Source organism: Bubalus kerabau, chromosome 21 (assembly GCF_029407905.1).
Source record: "Bubalus kerabau isolate K-KA32 ecotype Philippines breed swamp buffalo chromosome 21, PCC_UOA_SB_1v2, whole genome shotgun sequence".
In the NCBI taxonomy this organism is placed as follows: domain Eukaryota; kingdom Metazoa; phylum Chordata; class Mammalia; order Artiodactyla; family Bovidae; genus Bubalus; species Bubalus kerabau.
The window spans coordinates 61,178,996-61,202,992 of NC_073644.1; the positions used below are offsets into that span (position 1 = coordinate 61,178,996).

Genomic DNA, 23,997 nt, shown 5'->3' on the forward strand with positions numbered 1-23,997 from the left:
CACACAGTTGAGTTGCCAGCATCAGCAGACCGGTCTGTGTGCCGAGACTGCGGTGATGGAGCCAGTGATTCTAGGAGGGAACGGTGCGCTGAGAGAACGGGAAGGAAGGGGGTGTGGATGGCAGAGTCCTCCCTCCCTAAGGCTGGCTCCTGTCCCCGGGGAGTCCCTGGAAGGCGCCCGGGTCGCCCAGCTCATTTCCTTTGTTCTCTGGTATGGGTGCTGGCTGCCGGTGCTGTCCTTAGAGGGTCTCTAACGTGAAATCATCAGAGCTGGGAGCCACTCTTTCTTGTAAGATTTTCAGAAGCTTTTCTGAAGACAGTGAACTTGGTTCTACATAAGCCGTGAGGATCTTTCCATCTCCCTTCACTGCAGTGGTTATTCATGATATCTGCCTGAAGAGTGACCATAATTGCAAGCCATGGTCATGAATTTCTGTTTACCGGTTTGAGCCTGTTTCAGTTCAGTTCAGTCACCCAGTCGTGTCCGACTCTTTGCGACCCCATGAATCACAGCACGCCAGGCCTCCCTGTCCATCACCAACTCCCAGAGTTCACTCAGACTCAGTCCATCGAGTCAGTGATGCCATCCAGCCATCTCATCCTCTGTCGTCCCCTTCTCTTCCTGCCCCCAATCCCTCCCAGCATCAGAGTCTTTTCCAATGAGTCAACTCTTCGCATGAGGTGGCCAAAGTACTGGAGTTTCAGCTTTAGCATCATTCCTTCCAAAGAAATCCCAGGGCTGATCTCCTTCAGAATGGACTGGTTGCATCTCCTTGCAGTCCAAGGGACTCTCAAGAGTCTTCTCCAACACCACAGTTCAAAAGCATCGATTCTTCGGCGCTCAGCTTTCTTCACAGTCCAACTGTCACATCCATACATGAGCACTGGAAAAACCATGGCCTTGAAGAAAATGATAAATTCATATCTTCCCAAAGAAAAGCTGTAATTGTAATTTATAGGGGGGAATTGCACAAGCTGAAATGAAAACTGAAATCATTGACCTATTTTGGATATTTGTTCATTTTTCTGCCTTTTAATCGACCAGCTGAACACAAGTATTTGTGCGCTGTGGTCCTAACCATGCATGTTATTGCATTTGTGCTTCGATGAGAAAGTTGACGGGAGACAGGTCTGTCTTGTCTGTTCCACGCAGAGTGAGCAGGAATCTTGGTAGCACCGGCGTGAAGAAGTCAGGCAGGGATTTGCTTCCTGTTAAAGCATCTCGTGACGTAAATTCTGAGGGAACACTCTGAGTCACTGGAAAGAAAACTTTTGAGATTTAGTGTTCTTTCTCCATGTTAAAATCACAGCCATCTAGAATTACAAATTAAGTCATACTTAACCAAACTCAGAAAATAAATGCCCTGTCTGAACCAAATTGGGCTGGTACTATAAGAACCCAAAAACTGATAGAAAAAAACCCTTTTCCTTCTGTTTTTTTTTTTTTAAACACCAAAACCAATTTGTATTTGGGTATAACCGCTTAAGGGTGTTACGGCAGTTTCAGGTGAGCAGCAAAGGGACTCAGGACTCCGTTCTCCCCCACACTCCCCTCCCATCCAGGCTGCCATCCACCGCTGTGCAGAGTTCCCTCTGCTGTACAGGGCATCCTTGCTGCTTATCCACTTTAAATATAGCCGTGTTCACATGACCTTCCCCAGGCCCTAACTGTCCCTTTCCACCCTCCCCTTCCCCGCAACCGTAAGTTCATTTATGATAGAAAAATTTTAATAATAGCCGCTGCACTTTTAAATTTTTTTTTTTTTTAATTCACACTGGAAGTGATGATTCATAGCAACACCGCTCTTGCACTTTGGACCACTGGTATCTGCAGGACCACCCGGGCCCCTCTGGGCCGACTGAGGGCTTCGGTAGTCAGCACGTTCCTCCCTGAGCCCTTTTATAGCAAGTAGGTTATTTCCTTGTCTTTTCCCCACAGGCACTGTCCAGACTCCAGGCGCACCTTCACGAAACGCTTGATGCTGGAGAAACACATACAGCTCATGCACGGCATTAAGGATCCTGACTTGAAAGAAATGACGGAAGCCACCAATGAGGAGGAAACAGAGACAAAAGAAGACACCAAGGTTAGACATTGCAGGCGTTCTCCTTACAGTGATGTTGTGCTGACTTGCTGTCTCCTTTTTTTTGCATGAAAATTTTTCTACGGTTATACGATTTAAAAAATTCAGCCTGTGCACAAAGCTGTCAAGTAATAGGAACACTCTCTCTGCACTCAGCCTGAGTTTCATCTTGCTCTTAAAGGTAACTTTTTGTGTGTGTGTGAGGTAACTTGAGGGCACTAGTGATAAAGAACCCATCTGCCAATGCAGGAGACCCAGGAGATGTGGATTTGATCCCTGGGTCGGGAAGATCCCCTGGAGGAGGGCATGGCAACCCACTCCAGCATTCTTGCTTAGAGAATCCCGTGGACAGAGGAGCCTGTGGGCTACTGTCCATAGGGTCACAAAGAGTCAGACATGACCGAAGTGACTTCACACACAACCTTTATTAAATTTCTTCTATATCCTTCCAGATACAGCTTTAGGGATCAATCTGAAAGTGAAAAGTGAAAGTGAAAATCATTCAGTTGTGTCTGACTCTTTGTGACCCCACAGACTATATAGTTCATGGCATTCTCCAGGCCAGAATACTGGAGTGGGTAGCCTTTCCCTTCTTGAGGGGATCTTTGCAACCCAGGGACTGAACCCAGTCTCCCGCATTGCAGGCGAATTCTTTACCAGCTGAGCCACCAGGGAAGCCCAAGAATACTGGAGTGGGTAGCCTATCCCTTCTCCAGCAGATTTTCCCGACCTAGGAATCGAACCAGGGTCTCCTGCATTGCAGGCGTATTCTTTACCAGTTGAGCTACCAGGGAAGTTAGGGATCAGTCTACTTATATATAAAAATTACAGTTTTATGTTGACCCATGGAACTTGTCTTAGCCAGAGAATTATTTTAATCTAGATTCCTTTGCATTGCTGATGTTGTGAGAGGTGCCTGATCAAAATCGGTTCCGTTTAGCTTCTGTTTGTCATGATGAAAGGTTAAGGTCAAGAATTTGCGCTCTTGTCAGTGGATGGCGAACTTGAGGCGGGCACAGCTGTTAGCCTGCGTGTAAAGCGCAGGTGCCAGGTGCTGTCGGAGTGCGGCAGTGGTTCGGCAGACATTTCAGAGACCCGTGCTGTCTTTGGCACTGTGCTGCGTCTGGAATGTTCCTGGGGAAGAAAGCCTGTGTGTGCTTTCAAGGAGTTAGTCGTTGAAATCAAAATACAAGTCAGACTAGTGTTGCATTGAATTGTGATCCTTCCGCTCAAGTGAGGGGTGGGGGTGGGATTAAAGGATGCACATGCAGGGGGCACAAGGTGGAAAGGCCGGATGGCCGTGGAGAAGGTGTCCATTGGCTTGGGATTTTAGAGAGCTGGAGGGGAGGGATTTGAGGGGCCGGAGGAGGAGTCTGAGGAGGCTGAGTGGGCAGGAAAGGGCCCTCACTGACTCCAGTGAGGCGCAGGTGGCCCAGCATCTGACCCTCAGGAAGGGAGCAGGTCTGGACATTGCCACGAGATGCTCAGCCCGCCTGCCCCCGCCTCTCCCTGGCCGCATCCCCGCCCTCCCCCGTCCCCAGCTGCAGCCGCATTGCCTCCCTCCCGTCCCCCAGCTACCCTGGCCGGCTCCCAGCGGGACCCCTTTCCTGGTGTGACCTCCCAGCTCAGGCTATCCCTGTGACGCTCGGCGGGCTCCCTCATCGCTGTTTGTTGCTGCGTCCCTCGAGGGCAGGGCCCTGTTCTGCTGAGCCCCTGCAGGACGCCGGGTCAGCCTGGCGCGGAGCTCGCTTTGGCGGGGCAGAGGGAAAGGGTGACCCTTGGGCGGGGCGGGGCCCACAGGGCCGTAAGAGCCCACACCCCAGCTCCCGGAGCCCACGAGCGGTTGTCAGCGCATCACCGGTTCTGTCTTCCTCTCCCAGGCTCCCAGTCCCAAGCGGAAGATGGAGGAGCCCGTGTTAGAGTTCCGCCCTCCCCGAGGGGCCATCACGCAGCCCCTGAAGAAGCTGAAGATCAACGTGTTCAAGGTGCACAAGTGCGCCGTGTGCGGCTTCACCACGGAGAACCTGCTGCAGTTCCACGAGCACATCCCGCAGCACAAGTCGGACGGCTCCTCCCACCAGTGCCGCGAGTGCGGCCTGTGCTACACGTCGCACGTGTCGCTGTCGCGGCACCTCTTCATCGTCCACAAACTGAAGGAGCCGCAGCCGGCGGCCAAGCAGAACGGGGCGGGCGAGGAGAACCAGCCGGAGAACCAGCCGGGGCCCGAGGACGCGCCGGCCGACGGCCCCGTGTTGGACCGAACGTGCAAAGTGTGCGCAAAGACGTTCGAGACGGAAGCTGCCTTAAACGCTCACATGCGGACCCACGGCATGGCCTTCATCAAATCCAAAAGAGTGAGCTCGGCGGAGAAATAGCCGCCCCACCCTCCGCGCCCCCGCGAGCCGCGAAGCACCCCCCACCCCGCACACCGGTCCACATTGGAAGCAAAGAGACGTTTTTGTTAGGCAAAGTTGGCGGTATCACAGAGTTAACAGTACTGTCCAGGCTGTTGCAATATATCTCCCTCCTCCCCTTCTCTGCCTCCTCCCGCCGCCTCCCTCCCCTTCCTCCATAAGTATTAAAAACAGTATTTGAGTTGAAAAGAGTTTGTATATATTTAAACGAATAACTTTTTATACTCTTTGTTACATGTTTGTATCAGTATTTAGTGGACAATGTTTTGAAGATTTTTGTTTGTTTTGTTCTTGGGTTGTCTTTTTTTTATATATATATATATTTTTTTGTTTTTGTTTTGGGTTAGAGTTTTTCTTGTTTGTACGGTTTCTTTAAAAACAGAGTTCTTAGCAACAGGGGCAGTTCCTGAATTCCAATAAACCATTTTGTACGTCACGGTTTTGAATGGGTTAACTAATTACAGGCTCCGACAGGGCCTTTTTTAGTGTTTTTAATTTTTAGAATTCACTACATAAATCGTAGGGGACTGTAGGTCTCACAAACACTAGGGACTTTAAGTGTCTTAGCACTCTATCCTCAACGTGCCTGCTCCGCTGGGGCCGCCGCCCTGCGCGCGGCCTCTCCTCCCAGCCCGGTGTTCCGGAAGCCGCCTTGCAGGGCGCTTCCCTCCCAGCGAGGGGGGCAGCAGGGCCCAGACATCCAGGAAGCAAAGAGGCGGATGGATTCCATCTCAGAGTGGGGAGGAGAGCTCTCCCTCCTAAAGGGGAAAAGCAAGCGGGTAGTTTCCTGGGCCGATTTGCAAGGCTGGCTTCTGAGAGAGCACAAGGAGCTAAAGCGAAGCAAGGGCTGGACTTCTGTAAACGTTACAAACACGTCGTCAGACCAGGAGATTTATATAGTCAACGTTTTTGTCATGTAATTTATTAACTATTAACGACGACACAACTAAAAATATCAAGTATTCCTCTGGCTCTTGACAGGAAAAGGAAAAAAAAAAATCACAGTTGACTTAACCCTTTGCTGTCTAAAGAGTTGGCGTTTCCTGTTCTGGGTGCTACTGCCAAAGGTCCCGGTACTTAGACTTGGGATGCACAATGTCCACCTTCCCGACGCAGCAGCCGGCGTGTGGCCTCGGCCACCCCCTTCAGCACTGAGCCACGTGGGTTGAGTTCAGCCATTTCAATAAGTACCTTTACTATTGGGTAGTTCAGCTTTCTTAACGCAGCCAAGGTACTCCTCTGTCCCTTCCAAATGTTTATAGTTCTCTGGGAGAGTTATATTTTTTTGGTTCTGTGTTTTCGTGTTTTCTTTTGCATTTTATATCTTGTATTTATCCCTAAACATGTTTTGTACTTTTTTTTTTTTTTAAAGAAAAGTTATTTTGTGTATATATAGATATACTTGCATGATATACTGTAGTCCGTGTTCGGTCCCTCGAGAGGTTTTGCTGCTGTCAGGCGTCACGCACTAACCGCACCCACCCTCACTGTATTAAACACGTTTCATGTATGTAAATAAACCTGGGACGTTTGGCCCTCGTGCTTTCGTGAGAGCGTTCTTGATGGTGGGTCTCTGACGTCTTCGTGGAGTTAGGGAGTGATTCACGGCAGGGATGGGCTGTGGCCTGTTGCAGCGTTCTTGCCGCTAATAAGGGCAGCGTGTTCGTTCTCATTGGCAATCAGCTATCTTTGTCCCTTTTGTAGCGACTCCCATCAATACGTGGGTATACCCAAGGGTGTGGTTCAGTATTCCTCAACTTGAAATTCATTGCTGTTGTTATATTTATACTTGTATTGCTCTTAAGTTGTATTCATAGCACTTTTCATTTGTTCCTGCATTTGAACCTTGCAATAAACCTGTGTGGTGGGCTGCACGGGTCCTAATAGCCTAGTTTTACAGTCGAGGAAGCTGAGCTCAGATTGAAGTTCTTGGCCTGAGCCCTCGTAGCTGGTAAGCGGCTTTGCATATTAAAACCCAGATATTCCTGCTCTAAATCTAGTGCTCGCGCTCTGTGTTTATGTACATATCGACAGATACTCCTTTATTCAACAAATAAAAAGTATTTGCAAAACACGATACTAGAATTTTTGTTTGTGGCAGTATGGCTTTGGGTAACCTGGGAGTCTTATCTACTCAAATACCCAAACATGCTTGGTAATATGAAATTGGCATCTACTGAATGCCTAGTTGAGCACTGAAGAAAGTTTTTTCTAAATGTTGAGAGGTCCCACAATGAAGAAGCAGTACCCAGGGTCTTCCCTGGTGGCTCTGTGGTAAAGAACACCTGCCAGTGTAGGAGACTCGGGTTCGATCCCTGGTCCGGGAAGACCCCACATGCTGTGGAGCACCCGAGCCCGTGCGCCACATCTGCTGAGCCTGTGCTCTGGAGCCCACGAGCCAACTTCTGAGCCTTTGTGCCATGACCGCTGGAGCCCGGGTGCCCTAGAGCCCATGCTCTGCACCAAGAGAAGCCACTGCAGTGAGAAACCCACACACTGCAACTAGAGAAAAGCCCGTGCCGCAACGAAGACAGCCAAAGGTAAATTATTATTTTTAAAAAAACAGCACTCAGTGCTGTAGCCCTGGATGGTTCGACTGGAGAGGGAACTGATGAGCTGGAAGATGGATTGTGAAGAAACCCCCTAGAACGCAGCACAGAGATAAGGAGATGAAATATGTGAAAGAGGCTAGGAGTCTGGAAAGATAACAGAAGCAAGTTTGATGGGCTTCCCTGGTGGCTCAGCAGTAAAGAATCTCCCTGCCAGTGCAGGAGACATGGGTTCCATCCCTGGGTTGAGAAGATCTCCTGGAGAAGGAAATGGCAACTCAGTCCAGTATTCTTGACTGGGAAATCCCATGAACAGAGGAACCTGGTGGGCTACAGTCCCTGGGGTCACAGATAGTCGGAGATGACATGATTGACTACAATGAGTTTAATAGTTCCAGAAAGGGGAAATAGAATTGGGGAGAGCCAGTACAGAAAATTCTTGTTTACTTGCTAAGTTGTTCCCAACTCCTTTGACCCCATGGACTATAGCCCGCCAGGCTCCTCTGTCCATGGAATTCTCCAGGCAAGAATACTGGAGTGGGTTGCCATTTCCGTATCCAGTGGAAAATTTCTAGCTATTAACGAAAGACATGAGTATATGGATTAACATGGTGGATGCTGAGCAAAAAATCCACATTGGGGCTTATGGATTTTGCCCATTTTTTATTAGTTGTAACTGGGGCACATTCCATGAATTTTTAGGAATCCCACTTCCTCTGTTGGTGGGGAAAGGCGGTGGGGCTGGCAAGAGCAGGCTGGGTCCAAGTTGTAAAAAACTTTGAATGACAATCCAGGGGGTTTGTACTCTGATCAAGATGAATTATTTGGACAGGGGAGTGATAACCAGATGAGCTGGTGGCAGTGTGTAGGATGGATTGCGGGAGAGTGTATCGAGCAGTATTAAGTTGGGCTGTGCTGTGGTTATAACCTTTCATCTTAATGACTTACAGCAAGACATTTCTTGCCCAGATGTTGCTCCAAGGCTCCACTTTGAACAAAAGCTGCCGGGTGTTGTGGCAAGTGTGGTTGGATGCTCGGGCCCAGAAGTGACAGATGCCCATCTCCACAACTCACTGACCAAAGCCAGTCACACAGTCCCGGCTCACTAACAACAGGGAGGCAGAGAAATGCGGTCGCACCTCGTGCCCAGAAGGCAGAAAGCTGGAAATACTGGCACAGCCCAAATGAGCATCCTGGGAATAGAGTTTAAATCGATGTAGCTACGGTGCTAACACAGTGGGCCACGTGGACTTGACTCAGCTCGGGGTACAGGCAGGAGGCTTAAGGTAGCATTTCAGAAGGATGAAAATAAATCCCGTGCTGCAGGATACAGAGAAGAGACATGTGAAAGTTCAAACCTAAGTGATTTTTTAATGAACAGAAAACAGATTTATTTCAAGGTGTGGACTACTGAAATAGAAATGTAGAAATAAAAATGAAGAGCTGTTTATAGGGAAGGTGAACTTGAACATTAGATACCCATTCAAGGTTAGTTTTTGTTTGAGTGAATGTGTGTGATTGAGTGATGTTTATCAATAATTGAGTAACAGTAATGCATAAAGAAGAGTGCCAGCAAGGTGGTAAAACATAAAATGAAGCAAAGGATGATGTAGGCTAGTGTCCATGGCATAGAAACTGCTTCCTGCCACATTTTCTTCAAATTCCTGAGTCTACTGCAGCACAGCCTCCAAAGAACAACTGGTCTCCCCCGAAGTGCTGATGGGCACCTCTCTTCAGGCTCAGTGACCTGGTGAGTTCCACCCCAGGACCTTTGACCAATGGAAATTTCCTATTGAAAAGTTTGGCTGAAAAAGTTAATATATTTCATAACCATCATGCCATGAGCACTTTTTTTAATGCCTTCTTGGAAGGTGAAAAATGCGTTTAAAAACTTCATAAAATATGCCTTAAAGAAACCATTTATCCCAAAGAATGGGTCTGAAAAGAAAGAGGGGTGTACCAAATGCGGGCGTTATTTATGCCATTTAGTTACACACACACACACACAGCCAATGAGATGCTGTAAGGATACCAGATTGTAGCTCTTCCTTTTAAACGTACATCTTCCAAATAAGGAACCTGGAGTTAGTTAGCTTAAAAACTTGGCTTCTGCTCCTGCACTGTTCAGTCTTTGCTTTAATGGATTTTTTTTTAAGAAGCATTATAGAGTTACTTTCTTTTTTAAACTTACCTACTTTCTTGGTTGCAGCGCATGGACTTCTCATCGTGGGAGCTTCTCTTGTGGCGGAGCCCAGGCTCTAGGCGTGTGGGCTCAGTTGTTGCAGCTGCGCTCAGCACCTGCGCTCAGTCATTTTGGCTCGGGCTCTAGAGCGAGGACTCAGTAGCTCTAGAGCGAGGGCTCAGTAGCTCTAGAGCGAGGGCTCAGTAGCTCTAGAGCGAGGGCTCAGTAGCTCTAGAGCGAGGGCTCAGTAGCTCTAGAGCGAGGGCTCAGTAGCTCTAGAGCGAGGGCTCAGTAGTTGTGGCACAAGGGCTTTGTCAGCAGCGTGCGGAATCTTCCTGGACCAGGGATAAAACCCATGTCCCCCGCATTGGCAGGTGGATTCTTATCCACTATACCACCAAGGAAGTCCTTAAATGGATTCTTGAAACTTTCTTGTTTGAGTTTCTTTTTGCAGTGGGGAACCTCACACTCCTACAGAGTTAATCTTAAACCTTTGGGATATGAAACATGAGCTTATTTCTCTGCAAAGAGCCTCTCTTCCTGGTGCTAGAAGCTTCTGGACTAGTTGACTCCCAAAGCACTGATTCTGAACAGCCTGGCCTCGATCCACATGGTCTGTGTGTAAGGTCGAGTTTGAGACTTGGCTACTGTCAGTCTTGCTGTTACAGAGAGCATTCTCTTTTGACATCCATTTCCCCTCCCTACAGTCCCTGTAGCTTTCGGTGAACATTTTGTAAAGACTCAACACGCTGGGTGATAAAAGTTCCATCACCTTGGCCTGTGTTGTGCTGGAAGTCTGTTCATTTACGTTTGCTGCCTTTGTTAGAAAGGGAGACCTGGGGGTGTCCAGCATTCGGGTCCTGTATGAATTAGGGTCCTAGCAGAACACAAATGCCACACTAGAAAAGCTTTGATTTTATCGTAATTAAGGAAGGCACTATATGCTGGGTTGGAACAAAGGATGTCGAGGGTCACAGAGAGCTAGAGCCATAGTAGCCAAGCAAGAGTGGAGGGAAAGAAATTACAGAGAAGCTTCCGCGTCACACTCAACCATTTCCGGCCTGCTCCTGCCGCTGATAAAAAGCAAATAAAAGCCAGAAAAGAAGAAGACCAGTCATATTCTGCAACGTCAGTGTGCTGGGCACGGAGCTGGACGCAGAAGACACTTGGCAGATGGGCGCTGGGGCGGGAGACAAGATTAGGAGCACAGATCAGAAGCGCGTGCTCTGCTCCACGCACGTTTTACCCCCTACAGGGCAGCTGGCAGCTGGAACCGGGGCTTTGGATTCCACATCTACCTTTTTGTACCAATTTCCTCTCCAGGTTTGCCCTGGAATTATACCCTTGCCCTAGTGGTTATTTTTACTTAAGGAAACAGAAGAGCTTTTCCCAGAAAACATGTTTCCAAATTAAACTTATGAGGTTAGTTTTGACTCCTAAAGCAACGCTATTTCTGTTTCACAGTATTTAAAGGAACTGATTATTTAATGTGCTTTTCTATTTGATTGTAAGCTGCTATCCTTGGGCTTTCCTTAGTTATAATTGTAAATTACACTACCATGGCAAGTTTGTTTCTAAACACAATCCTTTGCAAGATGATATTTTTACCTAGGGGAACTCTAAAATTAAAGTCTACCCTATCACACTTCCAACTAGGTTCCAGAAAGGGAGTATTTAGCACAAGAGCAATTGTCTGATCCTCAAGTCAAGTTTAATTGGACTGGTTATTTCTGGAGAAGAAATATCTATTTTTTTTTTTTTTTTTTTTAAGAACAAGGAAGGCATAGAGCCCCCAGTTGGAGAGGATGGTGTGAAGTTGACGTGAGTCAGGAGAAAGCAGAGTTGCCTGTGTCAGAGGAAACGGCTCCATCTGGAAAGGGTAGAAGTTAGATCTCTAAGCAGGGGTAATAGACATTTATCTTGATTCCATCAGTTCAGTGTCTGATTCCTTTCTGGGAATCTGGGAATCTCTGAGAGATGGATCTTGCCTCTTACTCCCAAAACCAGAAGGTCATCCTCCCTGACCCCCAGCAGCCTAACCTCAGGCATGGGATGACCAGCCCTTGGTCCAAATGGTGCTCTTGCGTTGACTCTGGAGTCAGTGATACAACAAACTAGGGACAGCTTCAATGCGCGCACTGTGGCATCGCACGGGGGCGATGGCCGTGCTGATCGCAGACGGAGAACCACACAGCACTGCGCTCGTTGGGCAGAAAGGGGGAGAACCGAGATCCGGGAGAAAAGAACGTGGACATTGCTCGGCATCTCTGCCCAGCTGGGAACCAGTCTGCCTTCCAGGAGCCACCGATAATCTCGGCCCCAAGGGTCCACTCATGGTGGGACATGTTGAAGCTTAAGTTTTTCCTACCCTCTTAATAAGACACTATCCCAGCAAGACGACAATGTCAGTTATTTCATTTTAATATCCTACAGAAGTATAGTTGATGTGGCCTTCCCGGAGGATGTAGGAGACACAGGTTCAATCCCCAAGTCAGGAAGATCCCCTGGAGAAGGGAATGGCTGTCCACTCCAGTATTCAGCTCAGTTCAGTCGCTCAGTCGTGTCCGACTCTTTGCGACCCCATGAACCACAGCACGCCGGGCCTCCCTGTCCATCACCAACTCCCGGAGTCCACCCAGACGCACGTCCATTGAGCCAGCTTCTTGAGTCCAATGGCGGCAACATTAACAACAGCAGCAGCCAGTGGCGGCCGCCGCCTCGGGAGACGGCAGAGGCGCTGTCAGGAAGCTCTTTATTTTCATGTCCTGGTTTATGGCAGAGGCGCTTTCAGGAAGCTCTTTATTTTCATGTCCTGGTTTTACGCCCAGCACGGTGCCATGTGGAAAACAGGTGCTTAAAGCGTCTTCAAAGAACAGCTGAGTCTCCTTGAAGCTTGATTACTCAAAATTTTATTTCTTAAGAGTTGGGAAAAACATTATAAAGGTCTTGAAAAGTGAGATTCTCTCTCTCTTTTTTTATGTATGTGGAATTTTAAAAGATCATTTAGGTGGTTTTTATTGCTGATTAAAATGTGGATATGTATTTTGCTCATTAGATTTTCCCCTCTATTGACAAAAGATGGAACACTTCACACTGAATTCTAAAAGGTAATTTCATATTTTCAAGGACTATACAATGTCAACAACTGATGTGGAAATAAATCCAGGCTTGAGAGATTTTTCTGCTTAATCATTCTTAAATATCCAAATTACCTAAACCTCCAGTATTTTCAACCCTCCCGTTCTTTGCCTTTTATTTATTTATTTTTTAACATTGAAAGTGATAAGCACAGGAGACACACATGGAATTGAGACCTTTAGCAGGAATGTTTATCACTCAAGAGCGCTGATGTAATACGAGGAAACAGCCAAGGTGGGCTGATTGTATGCTTTTATGCATTTACAGATGGGGAAAGGGAACAGCTTCAACTCTGGTTTCTGGTGCCAAATTAGGTCCATTTTTCAGTCCAAGTTGTTGCTTCCTCCTTGTAGTTCCAGATTGGGTGTTCTCCTTCATGTTTTGCACTGACATTTCAGCTTCTACTTCAATTTCAGAACAGTCTCCCGGGTGCATAGTAACAGTCGATGTATTCACAGCAGAAAAGAATTTTGAAGGTAGACTCAGAGGGTTTCAAGGTCAGAGAAGACCTTAAAGGTGATTTTTAAAAAGACTATTTGATGACTGAATCTCATCGATAACACTCTCATCTACTGCTCAGTCAATCTTTGGATACTACCAAGGGCAGAGACTCATTGGAAAAGACTCTGAGGCTGGGAGGGATTGGAGGCAGGAGGAGAAGGGGACGACAGAGGATGAGATGGCTGGATGATATCACCGACTCCATGGACATGAGTCTGAGTGAACTCCGGAAGTTGGTGATGGACAGGGAGGCCTGGTGTGCTGCGATTCACGGGGTTGCAAGGAGTCGGACACGACTGAGCGACTGAACTGAACTAAACTTAACTGAAGGGCAGAGACCACTCTACCATTGGAAAGAGCCCAGTTCATCTTTGGGTAGTTTTGACTAGAAAACTCTTCACTGTTTCAGAACTGTCCTTTTGTAACTTGTAGCTAATGATCTATTTTTTTCAAGAACTCTTCACCCTGTATCACTTTAACTGCTTCTGCGCCTGAATCTTTTTTATTTATATAATAACCATAACAGAATAATAATAAATCACAATAGCCACTGTTTATTAAGGGTCTACTATAGGTCAGACGGGCTTCCCAGGTGGCGCTAAGTGGTAAAGAGCCTGTCTGACAATGCAGGAGACTTGAGACGCAGGTTCGATCACTGGGTTGGGAAGATCCCCTGGAGAAAGGAATTCCTACCCACTCCAATATTCTTGCCTGGAGGATCCCATGGACAGAGGAGCCTGGCAGGCTACAGTCCAGGGGGTCACCAAGAGCTGGACACGACTGACTGACTTTCACTTAGAGAGGTTATTATTTAAGGACAGACTTCCTAGAAAGAAAGTATCTATACCATGAGAAATCCGGATCCACACATTTCATACTTTTTTAAGGTAGATGAACACAGTCACCCTGGTCTTTTTCCAGCATCGTTTGCTTCGTCGGACGTGCATCCTAAGCCCCCTGGGATGAAGTGGGTGTTTATTTGTCCTACCACAATACCCAGTGTTTCCGTGGGGAGGTTCATCACTCCCACTTGTGGCTTTCAAATCCGGCAAACATATTAACAGATGCAGAAAATGCCCAGATGATGACGCAGAAGCCCTTCTTTGCTTAGCATTTCCTGAACGTTCTGTAGATTGGATTCACACTCATTCTTGGATAAAAACCCAACCCTGCCACCTCACTTCCTCCATTTGCTTATTTGTTAAACCCAGAGATGTACACAAGGCATCTAACGCGAGAAAGTCTAGGCTGGTCCCTATTAACTGGAAATGTTAATCTGCATAACTAAAGGAAGCCAGGTGGTCAGCGGCCCCCACATCCACAGGGCGATTTTACTCAACAATAACAAGTCGTACACAAATCGGTTTCCATGGTTTGTTCAACGCGGCCACTTTGCAGGTGGCGGAGGAGACACAGCTTGTCTCTGCACGTTAAGGTGCGAGAATGTCACATTTCCCCCCAACACGTTGTGGTCTGGTGTTTTATAAATGCAAGGTTTTGTCTAGGAGGGAAATTTTGCCCTGCCAGGCGAAGGTCTTCACCGAAGATGGCCCTGACTTTGCTGCTTTGTCTCCTTTCTTTTCAATTTCAATTGCCTTTTGTTTTTCCTGCAAGAAATGTTTCTCTCAAGTGCATGCAGGACGTTGAAGAATTCCTTTCTGATCTGAATTCAGTGGAGCCCAAAGAATATGCTCTAAGAAGTAAGTAGGTTTTTCCTGGCCCGTTGGGTAGCTGAACACGGGGCAGACAGGTTTGGACTTGGGATGTTCTAGAAAAGCTCTTGAGAATTAAAAACCCAGGACCAAATAGGAAAGAGAAGAGATGCTCAATTTACAATTTGCACCAGGAATCAAGAAGGAAGAAGGAATTTTAACTGCAGAAGGCACTAGAGAGAGTGGTATTAATTCCAGCCAGAAGGAATCTCATGAGGACCAGTTTCTCAATGAGATGAAGATTATTTGTAAATTGCATGATGCTGTTTACTATTTTTGAAGTTGATAATATTTCACCACTGTATGAGAAAGCTTGGTTTATTTCTTTCTCTAGACATTTAGTCTGCATTTGAAAAAGAATTGCTTCACTATTTAGGAAACAGGTCTGCCCATTATATGTTTGATGGTAAATTCTGAGTATTTTGGTGAGCTTATTGGCTCGGATTGTATATAATAAGTTTGATTGTAGCCAGCCCTCTTTGCATGCGATATGGATGGACAGCAGGCTGCAGTAATTTTATTTTTTGTTAGTTTTCCAGAATTATTTTCACAGCTAAAGGGACATATACATTCCTGCCAGAAAGTGGCAAGAAATCAAATTCATCTTCAGTGGGATAACCTCTCCAGGAGAATGATTCCTTCTTGATGCTGATGTAAGCCGCTAAGGAGGAAAAATGTAAAAACTCACTTTTTCCAAAGCCAGAAACATTCTTACAGCAATTTTCATTTCCATTTAGCACATGAATAATTTACTTTGTATTGGGAAATCCAATTAGGAACACAATATACATATTAAAGATAAACAAAAGTTTTGATCTAATATTGAGTAATTCAAAAGAGCACATGACTTGAAGCAATTACTTCAAATTATATGTTGTTGTAGTTAATGAAATGATAGGGTAATATGAATCCAATGGATTCAATAATCATCTTCAAGTTTTATTTTGGAATTGATTATGTTTTTCTGTAATACTTGGTGATATTGACAGGGAACATTCTGACAAACCCAGGCCAGATAAGCTGGCCAAGAAATCCAGCAGGGTGCGATGAGTCCTGGTGGCGTGATGGTGGGAGGTATTGTCCTCGTTAGTCACAGCCTTGTTAGTGCTTTATTTGTCTCGTACGTCACTCTAGTCATGCACCTATGATGTTCCATCTGTAGGCACATGAACATTGAAACCTTATTTATTTATTTATTTTTTAGTTATAGAAGTGTCCCAAAGTCGAACGGTCCAAGAAAGAGCTGACTGATGTGTATAAACGGGGCAGAGGACCATCAGTTGGTAGATGAATACTACTATCTGGCGGTGTGACTGATTTTCATTCTAACGCATCCCCAACGCCCTTGGCATCGTTGCTTTGACGTGGTGTCTGAGATTTCGAGCACAGAACGTGGTTCTGACCTTTGTTCTCAGCGTGGTTTTCCTGACAGTCATGTGGATGGAAAAATAATGAAAGTCAGTATTTAGAGAGTATGTTTACATGGCGAGTGCTGCTCCCGGCCCAGTGCAAGAGTTGTCCTCGTTTAGTCCTAACGCCCTTCCCCACCCATAGGGAGGGCATTATTTTCACCTCTGTTTTATAAGTGAGCCACAAAGATGCAAAGCGTCTTGCCAAAATAAGTGATGCAGGTAGGATTTGGAACCAGGTCATCTGATTCCCAAGCCTGCATTTTCAATTACTGCCCCAAATAAACAGCAACCAGAGAAACAAGACCAAAAATAGTCATCAGCAAAAAAAAAAAAAAAAAAAAAGAATGAAGCAGAAACACATGTATCAATAGGAAGGGAATATGCAAAAATAACATCAAGGAAAAAAAGTCGTGGAAGAATATATATATATATATATATATATATATACAGTAGGTAAAGTTTCAAAAATGCAAGTTAAGGTGCTCTGTTGCTTTCGGGGACATACGTACCTGGTACAAAAGGAAAGAAATGCATGAGAACGATAACCTCCACATTCGGTTAGAGGTGGCCCTGCAGTGGGGATGGTGAGGGTAGGGATGTCATTGGGGATCCATCAGGGTCAAGTTGTGGTTTTTAAGCTGAGCGACTGCAACACAGGTGTTTCTTGTTTTTTTTTTCTTTGTGCCTTTTTAAGATATTAACTGTTGCATAGTAATGTTTTAAAACTCCATCCCCAATCCAAAGCACAGAGATGACACCAGCAGAACCTCTGATGATGGGTGGGGTCTGCAGAATTAGGTGGAGGGAGAGGGTGCTTGAAATTCAGGCAGACGTGTTTGTTTTTGCAGAAGGGAATTGGCATCTTTGCTGCTGTGGAGCAGGAGAGAGCTTGGTGTTAGAGCCTGAGACAGACCCTTGGTCTGGCGGAGGAGGCTGGATTGGAGAGGGTGGAGCTTATGGGAGGACGAGTCCAGGAGGACGACTCTAAGATGAGGTTTCCGTGCATCCTTCCCTCCATCCTTCTCCATTAAAGGGAACAGACTCCAGCCATCGCTGTTTAAAGGCTTTTCTTTTGCCACCCTCTGGGCCCCTGTCTGATTCTATCCCCCACCCTGCCAGCATTCTCAGGCCAGCGTTCTGGCCCCTCTGCTTCTGATTTTTTGTTTTATTTCTTTGTCTATTTCTGGCCGCCCTGGGTTTTTGTTGCTGCACTCGGGCTTTCTCTGGTTGCCTCTCGCCGTGGGGCTCCTTCTGTCATGGGGCGCAGGCCCAAGCCACGGGCTGCAGCAGTTTCGGTGGCAGGCTCATTAGCTGTGGCCAGTGGGCTTTAGAGAGTTGCCTTAGTATCTGCAGCTCCCAGGGTTAGCTGATCCGAGGCAACGTGGGATCCTCCCAGGCCAGAGACTGAACCGGTATCTCTTGCATTGCAGGGTGGATACTCTTAACCACTGGAACACCAGGGAACCTCTTGTTTTGCTTTTATACTCCACAATCCACAGCAATCTATATTCAATCACTTACATGAAAATTGCAGCCGCAAAGATCTCTGGCAGCTTCTCTGCTGACTGGTCATTTCTTTCTCCATTTTCTTTCTCCTTGACCGCAGAGGTGTCAACTATCTTCCTTCTTAACACTCGCCTCTTTCTAACTCAAGGATTGTCCTTCCTTACGGGGATCTGTCTTCTCTCTCTTTCTGCCTGCACCTTCCCACCTGCTCCTTTCCTCACTGTCCCTCCCTTGTAAACAGAACCCCATTTTAAGAACAAGGCATGGCTCCACAGACACTGCTGGGCGGGCAGGCCTGGCACCTGGGCGCTCATCCTGTTTAGGCCGAGAATCAGCCATGTGCTTGGCCCTAGCCAAGCCGTGTCACTTTGCTAAATGAGTTTTCCCACCCATGAAGTGGAGAGCTTGTGCTTCTCAGAGTGTGAGGATCTGCAGCAGCTTAAAAATGTTCTAATTTCTCCGCTCAGCTGTCTGCTCTAGCTGGGGTCGAGTGTTTAAGCTGAATGTCCAACACAGGGACTTTTAAGGGTTAAATCACATAAATTAACAATTGGGTAGAATATGTTAGGGAGAAGGGAATGGCAACCCACTCCAGTGTTCTTGCCTGGAGAATCCCCGGGATGGAGGAGCCTGGTGGGCTGCCGTCTATGGGGTCGCATAGAGTCGGATGCAACTGAAGCAACTTAGCAGCAGCAGAGTATGTTAAGAACAAAAGGAATGAATACTCAAAAGTCATCACTTCCTAATGATTGTATTGCATCTGGCCATCATCTGTACTCTTTAAATTTTTTTAATTTTTAATTTATGTTGTTTATTTGGCTGCGCCAGGTCTCAGCTGCATCACGCGGGATCTTCAGTTATTCACTGTGGCACGTGGGACCTTTAGTTGCGGCTTGTGGGGTTTAGTTCCCTGACCAGGGGTCAAACCCAGGCCTCGCGCACTGGGAGTGGGGAGTCTTAGCCACTGGACCCTCAGGGAAGTCCCCATCGTCTGTCTCCCAGACGGGCCTGTCGGTGGAGATGCACTGCTGGGCTGCTGGCCATCAACCTCCGAGCTCCGGCTCGGGGACGGCAGGCTAGGGGCTTGCAGTCAGCCGCGGGCTTATTCACCGCACGAGTCAGCAATCCCTGCGGGTCAGGACTTGTGTTGTTGACGGTCTAGACTTCAGAAGTTGATGGAGAAAATGTTATAAATGAAAACTTAAACTGTGTGTTATGTCTATAGCCTTCGCATTATAAATAGCACCCACAATTGTCATTCAGCAAAAACATGGCTCACATCCTGGACGAATGGGTGAAGTTCTGGCATATCTTCCTGGCTTCACATCCGCATTACTCATGAGGATGGACAAAAATACACCCGCCGTTTATGTGGGGATGACACTCATCGGTGTCATAGGCAAAATCATAGGTTGGCGACAGAAAACAAGAATTTGGCAAAAATTAATGAAAGCATTCTGTGAACATCAATTGGCTATGTATGGAATTTATAACAAGGAGTATTATTATTTTAAAAATGATATTTACATTTTTAATGAGACATAGCTTATTTTGTTTTTAATATTTATTTGGCTGTGCCAAATCTGAGCTGTGGCCTGTGGGGTCTCGTTCCCTGAGCACGGATCAAAGGTGGGTCTGTGGGAGCTCAGGGTCTCAGCCCCGGGACCACATTTCTTCCTGTTTTTCCTTCCCTTTTGTTCTATCCCCGCTTTGGTTCTCCACCCCCACACCTACTTGTTTTCCTTGCTGTGTTTCTAATATTAGATTTTAATACAAAATGGTGAATTCGTTTAGTGAATCTGCTTAGTCGCTAAGCCGTGTCTGGCTCTTTTGTGACTGCGTAGACTGTATCCTGCCAGGCTCCTCCGTCCATGGGATCTCCAGGCAAGAACACTGGAGTGGGGTGCCATTTCTTCCCCAGGGGGTCTTCCTGATGCAGGGATCAAACACTGCTTCTCCTGCATTGGCAGGCAGATTCTTTACCACCGAACCACCTAGGAAGCCCTTAGTGAATATGTGGTCCTTATTAAATACATATGGAGATAGAGGTATATCTATATATCCATATACCCTTTCATTCTAATCTGGGGACTTCCTGCCTTTGGCTTTATTATGTATGTTCTAGAATAATGATTTCACGTCTCCCGTCTGAATATCTTAGCTTCTTCCATCTTTCCTCTTTTCACCTGGAAACTAAGAAGGGTTTATGCTCTTCTATGTTGGCACTTGGTATAAATGTTTTAATACATAATTTAAAGAGCAGATAATGAGCAGATGACCAGAACACACAATAGAAACACCATTGAAAGAAGACTCTGAAGCCGTGTTATGTGTCTTCCGTCCTACCAGGCACCTGATCAGTTATTCCTGCAGGTCTCTCCATGGCTCACAGTGTTCTCCAGTTTCTACCCTCCTGGGGTCCCATCCCTCCGTAATCTTGTTGTACTTTCCCTGAGCACGTGGCTGCTGCTTCTCTCCAGGCCCACAGCTTCCTCCACCACGGCTCACAAGCTACTTGGTGGTACCCTTGGCTTGGATTAGAATCCCCACTTGGAGAGTGTTACAGGTTGAACGGTGTCCTCCAAAAAGATATGTTGAAACCCCAAGTCCTCGCACTGTGGTCCATGATCCTGTTTGGAAATAGGATCTTTATAGATGTGATCAAGTTATGGTGGGGCTATCAGTTCAGTCGCTCAGTCGTGTCCGACTCTTTGCCACCCCATGAATTGCAGCATGCCAGGCCTCACTGTCCATCACCACTCCCAGAGTTCATTCAGACTCACGTCCAACGAGTCGGTGATGTCATCCAGACATCTCATCCTCTGTCATCCCCTTTTCCTCCTGCCCCCAATCCCTCCCAGCATCAGAGTCTTTTCCAATGAGTCAACTCTTCGCATGAGGTGGCCAAAGTACTGGAGTTTCAGCTTTAGCATCATTCCTTCCAAAGAAATCCCAGGGCTGATCTCCTTCAGAATGGACTGGTTGGATCTCCTTGCAGTCCAAGGGACTCTCAAGAGTCTTCTCCAACACCACAGTTCAAAAGCATCAATTCTTCTGCGCTCAGCCTTCTTCACAGTCCAACTCTCACATCCATACAAGACCACAGGAAAAACCATAGCCTTGACTAGACCGACCTTTGTTGGCAAAGTAATGTCTCTGCTTTTGAATATGCTATCTAGGTTGGTCATAACTTTCCTTCCAAGGAGTAAGTGTCTTTTAATTTCATGGCTGCAGTCACCATCTGCAGTGATTCTGGAGCCCAAAAAAATAAAGTCTGACACTGTTTCCACTGTTTCCCCATCTATTTCCCATGAAGTGATGGAACCAGATGCCATGATCTTCGTTTTCTGAATGTTGAGCTTTAAGCCAACTTTTTCACTCTCCTCTTTCACTTTCATCAAGAGGCTTTTTAGTTCCTCTTCACTTTCTGCCATAAGGGTGGTGTCATCTGCATATCTGAGGTTATTGATATTTCTCCCGGCAATCTTGATTCCAGCTTGTGTTTCTTCCAGTCCAGTGTTTCTCATGATGTACTGTGCATAGAAGTTAAATAAGCAGGGTGACAATATACAGCCTTGGCGTCCTCCTTTTCCAATTTGGAACCAGTCTGTTGTTCCATGTCCAGTTCTAACTGTTGCTTCCTGACCTGCATACAGGTTTCTCAAGAGGCAGGTCAGGTGGTCTGGTATTCCCATCTCTTTCAGAATTTTCCATAGTTTATTGTGATCCACACAAAGGCTTTGGCATAGTCAATAAAGCAGAAATAGATGTTTTTCTGGAACTCTCTTGCTTTTTCCATGATCCAGTGGATGTTGACAATTTGATCTCTGGTTCCTCTGCCTTTTCTAAAACCAGCTTGAACATCTGGAAGTTCACAGTTCACGTATTGCTGAAGCCTGGCTTGGAGAATTTTGAGCATGACTTTACTAGCGTGTGAGATGAGTGCAATTGTGCGGTAGTTTGAGCATTCTTTGGCATTGCCTTGCTTTGGGATTGGAATGAAAACTGACCTTTTCCAGGCCTGTGGCCACTGCTGAGTCTTCCAAATTTGCTGGCGTATTGAGTGCAGCACTTTCACAGCATCATCTTTCAGGATTTGAAATAGCTCAACTGGAATTCTATCACCTCCACTAGCTTTGTTCATAGTGATGCTTTCTAAGGCCCACTTGACTTCACATTCCAGGATGTCTGGCTCTAGGTCAGTGCCAGACTGTTATTCAGTCGCTCAGTCGTGTCCAACTCTTTGCAACCCCGTGGACTGCAGCACGCCAGGCCTCCCTGTCCTTCACCGTCTCCCAGAGTTTTCTCAAACTCATGTCCATGGAGTCGGCGATGCCACCCAACCATCTCACCCTCTGTCACCCCCTTCTCCTCCTGCCCTCAATCTTTCCCAGCATCAGGATCTTTCCCAATGAGTCGGCTCTTCACATTAGGGATGGTCCAAATCCAATGACTCGTGTCCTTATGAGAGGGAAATACGGGAATTCCCTGGTGGTCCAGGGCTTAGGGTTCCATGCTTCCGTTGCAGGGAGCACGGGTTTGACCCCGGTTGGGGAACTAAGATCCCACGCGCCATGTGGTGTGGCCACAAAATAAAATAAAGGGAAACATACAGACAGACACCCAGGAGAAATGCTGCCTAGCGACCAGGGCAGAGAAGGAATGGGTGTGTTTAAAAGCCAAGGATCTCCAAGGACTGCCGGCAGATTCTCCTCCGGAGCCTCTAGACGGAACCAACCCTCCTGACCCCTTGATTTCGGATTTCTATTCTCCAGAACCATGGGACAAAAAACTTCTGTTGTGTCAGGCCACCCAGTTAGTGGTGTTTGTTAACACAGCTGCAGGAAACAAATACAGAGAGTTATGGCCTCTCAAAACCAACCACCCTCCAGAATAAAAAACCATGTGTTTATTATCTGAGATGAAAATAAAAAAGCAAAGCAAGCGGTCTCAGGTAGGTCTTGGAACTCATTTTCCTTGCAATGTCCCAGGCCCACCCACGGCCACTCCATCGAGTCCAAGCAGACCCATTTGCGGCCCTCTCTGCAGGGGAGGCCTTTCATGGGGAGTCGATTTATACGGAATTAAAACTGCTCAGCATATTGAGGCCCCGGTGGTTTCACATAAAGTCTGCATTTTCCCGCACTTTGCTCCTCAGGTAACAAGGAGACGGATGGAGGGAGGTTTCTGGTTCCTGGGTAGCCGGCAGGGTTTTTCATTTCCTGTTTTCTCCAACCTCCTCATATCCTTGAAATCTTCCCCAAGCAGCTACTTTTGCTATAAAACTCTCTTAACCCTTCAAGTCCCTTCTCCCCCGCCCTCGGCCCTCAGCCCACTCTAACGGTTGTGTTGCTGAACTTGCTATTCTGACTGATCACCCACTCCCTTTGGCTTCATCATTTATCCCTTGGAGTGATTATTTCCTGTCTCATCCTCTCTTCTGAAAACCGAGGCTTGGTATAGGGGGCGGGCCACAGGTGACACTCACTTGGCTAGCCAGTCCAGGCCCCAGCCTCAGTGGGAGACTGACCATCTACTTGATTTGAATTCTCAGAACATTGCCTCTTTTCCCATCTGGCTGTCAGTCTGGAGGGCATTTTATTCAAGGCCACCCCGTCCACTGGTGCTGAAGCCAGGGTCAGAAAAGATGCTGAAACCAAGAAAAGCTCATAATACAGAAAGGGCGACAGCGTGGGCTTCACTGAAATTTCTGGGTTAACTGGATTTCAAATATCCATGTTGTTGTAGGCTGAAACCTAGATCCCCAAAGACCTCTCATTCTAACCCCTGGGACCTGTGAATATTACCTTATATGGAAACAAGTTGTTGCTCAGTGGCTCAGTCGTGTCTGACTCTTTGTGGCCCCATGGACTGCAGCACACCAGGCTTCCCTGTCCTTCACCATCTCCTGGAGCTTGCTCAAACTCATGTCCATCAAGTCGGTGATGCCATCACACCATCCCATCCTCTGTCGTCCCCTTCTCCTCCTGCCTTTGATCTTTCCCAGCATCAGGGTCTTTTCCCAATGAGTCAGTTCTTTGCATCAGGTGGTCAAAGTATTGGAGCTTCAACTTCAGCATCAGTCCTTCCAATGAATATTCAGGGTTGATTTCCTTTAGGATGGACTGGTTGGATCTCCTTTCTGTCCAAGGGATCTGCAGATATGTTTATATTAAAGATTCTGAGATGAGAAGGTTACCCTGGCTAACCCAGGTGGACCCTAAATGCAATCACAAGGATCCTTAGAAGAGGGAGGGAAGAGGAGGAGGGAGGTTTGACACAGAGGAGAAGATGCAACCACGGAGACAGATCAGAGTGACATGACCGCAAGCCAAGGGACGCTGGCAGCCACAAGAGGCTGGAAGAGGCAAAGGATGATGGATTCTCCCCTGAGGCGTCCAGAAGGAGCACAGCCGTACTGACGCATTGATTTTGGCTCAGTGATACTGATTTTGGACCTCTGGCCTCCAAAACTGTGAGAGAATAAATTTCTGTGTCTT

At 46.9% G+C, this 23,997-nt stretch overlaps 2 protein-coding genes across 10 annotated transcripts in view; both read left to right on the top strand.

Annotated features, from left to right (window-relative positions):
- ZNF532 (zinc finger protein 532) overlaps nt 1-6,570 on the top strand; it is a 130,290-nt gene extending 123,720 nt beyond the window's left edge. For 8 of the 9 annotated variants that reach the window (XM_055559442.1, XM_055559444.1, XM_055559441.1 and 5 more), the window contains 2 exons: nt 1,939-2,086; nt 3,964-6,570. In XM_055559442.1, the coding sequence (XP_055415417.1) occupies nt 1,939-2,086; nt 3,964-4,458 (643 nt within the window). In that variant the 3' untranslated portion in view covers nt 4,459-6,570. Of the gene's footprint in view, nt 1-1,938; nt 2,087-2,191; nt 2,265-3,963 lie in introns of all 9 variants that reach the window. The other variant, XM_055559449.1, reaches the window with a different exon arrangement.
- A 7,843-nt stretch (nt 6,571-14,413) lies between these two features.
- The window catches only part of LOC129636045 (O-acyltransferase like protein-like), a 68,109-nt gene continuing 58,525 nt past the window's right edge, over nt 14,414-23,997 (top strand). Inside the window, exon 1 of the mRNA XM_055559314.1 lies at nt 14,414-14,567. Coding sequence (XP_055415289.1) covers nt 14,414-14,567 — 154 coding nt within the window. The remainder of the gene's footprint in view (nt 14,568-23,997) is intronic.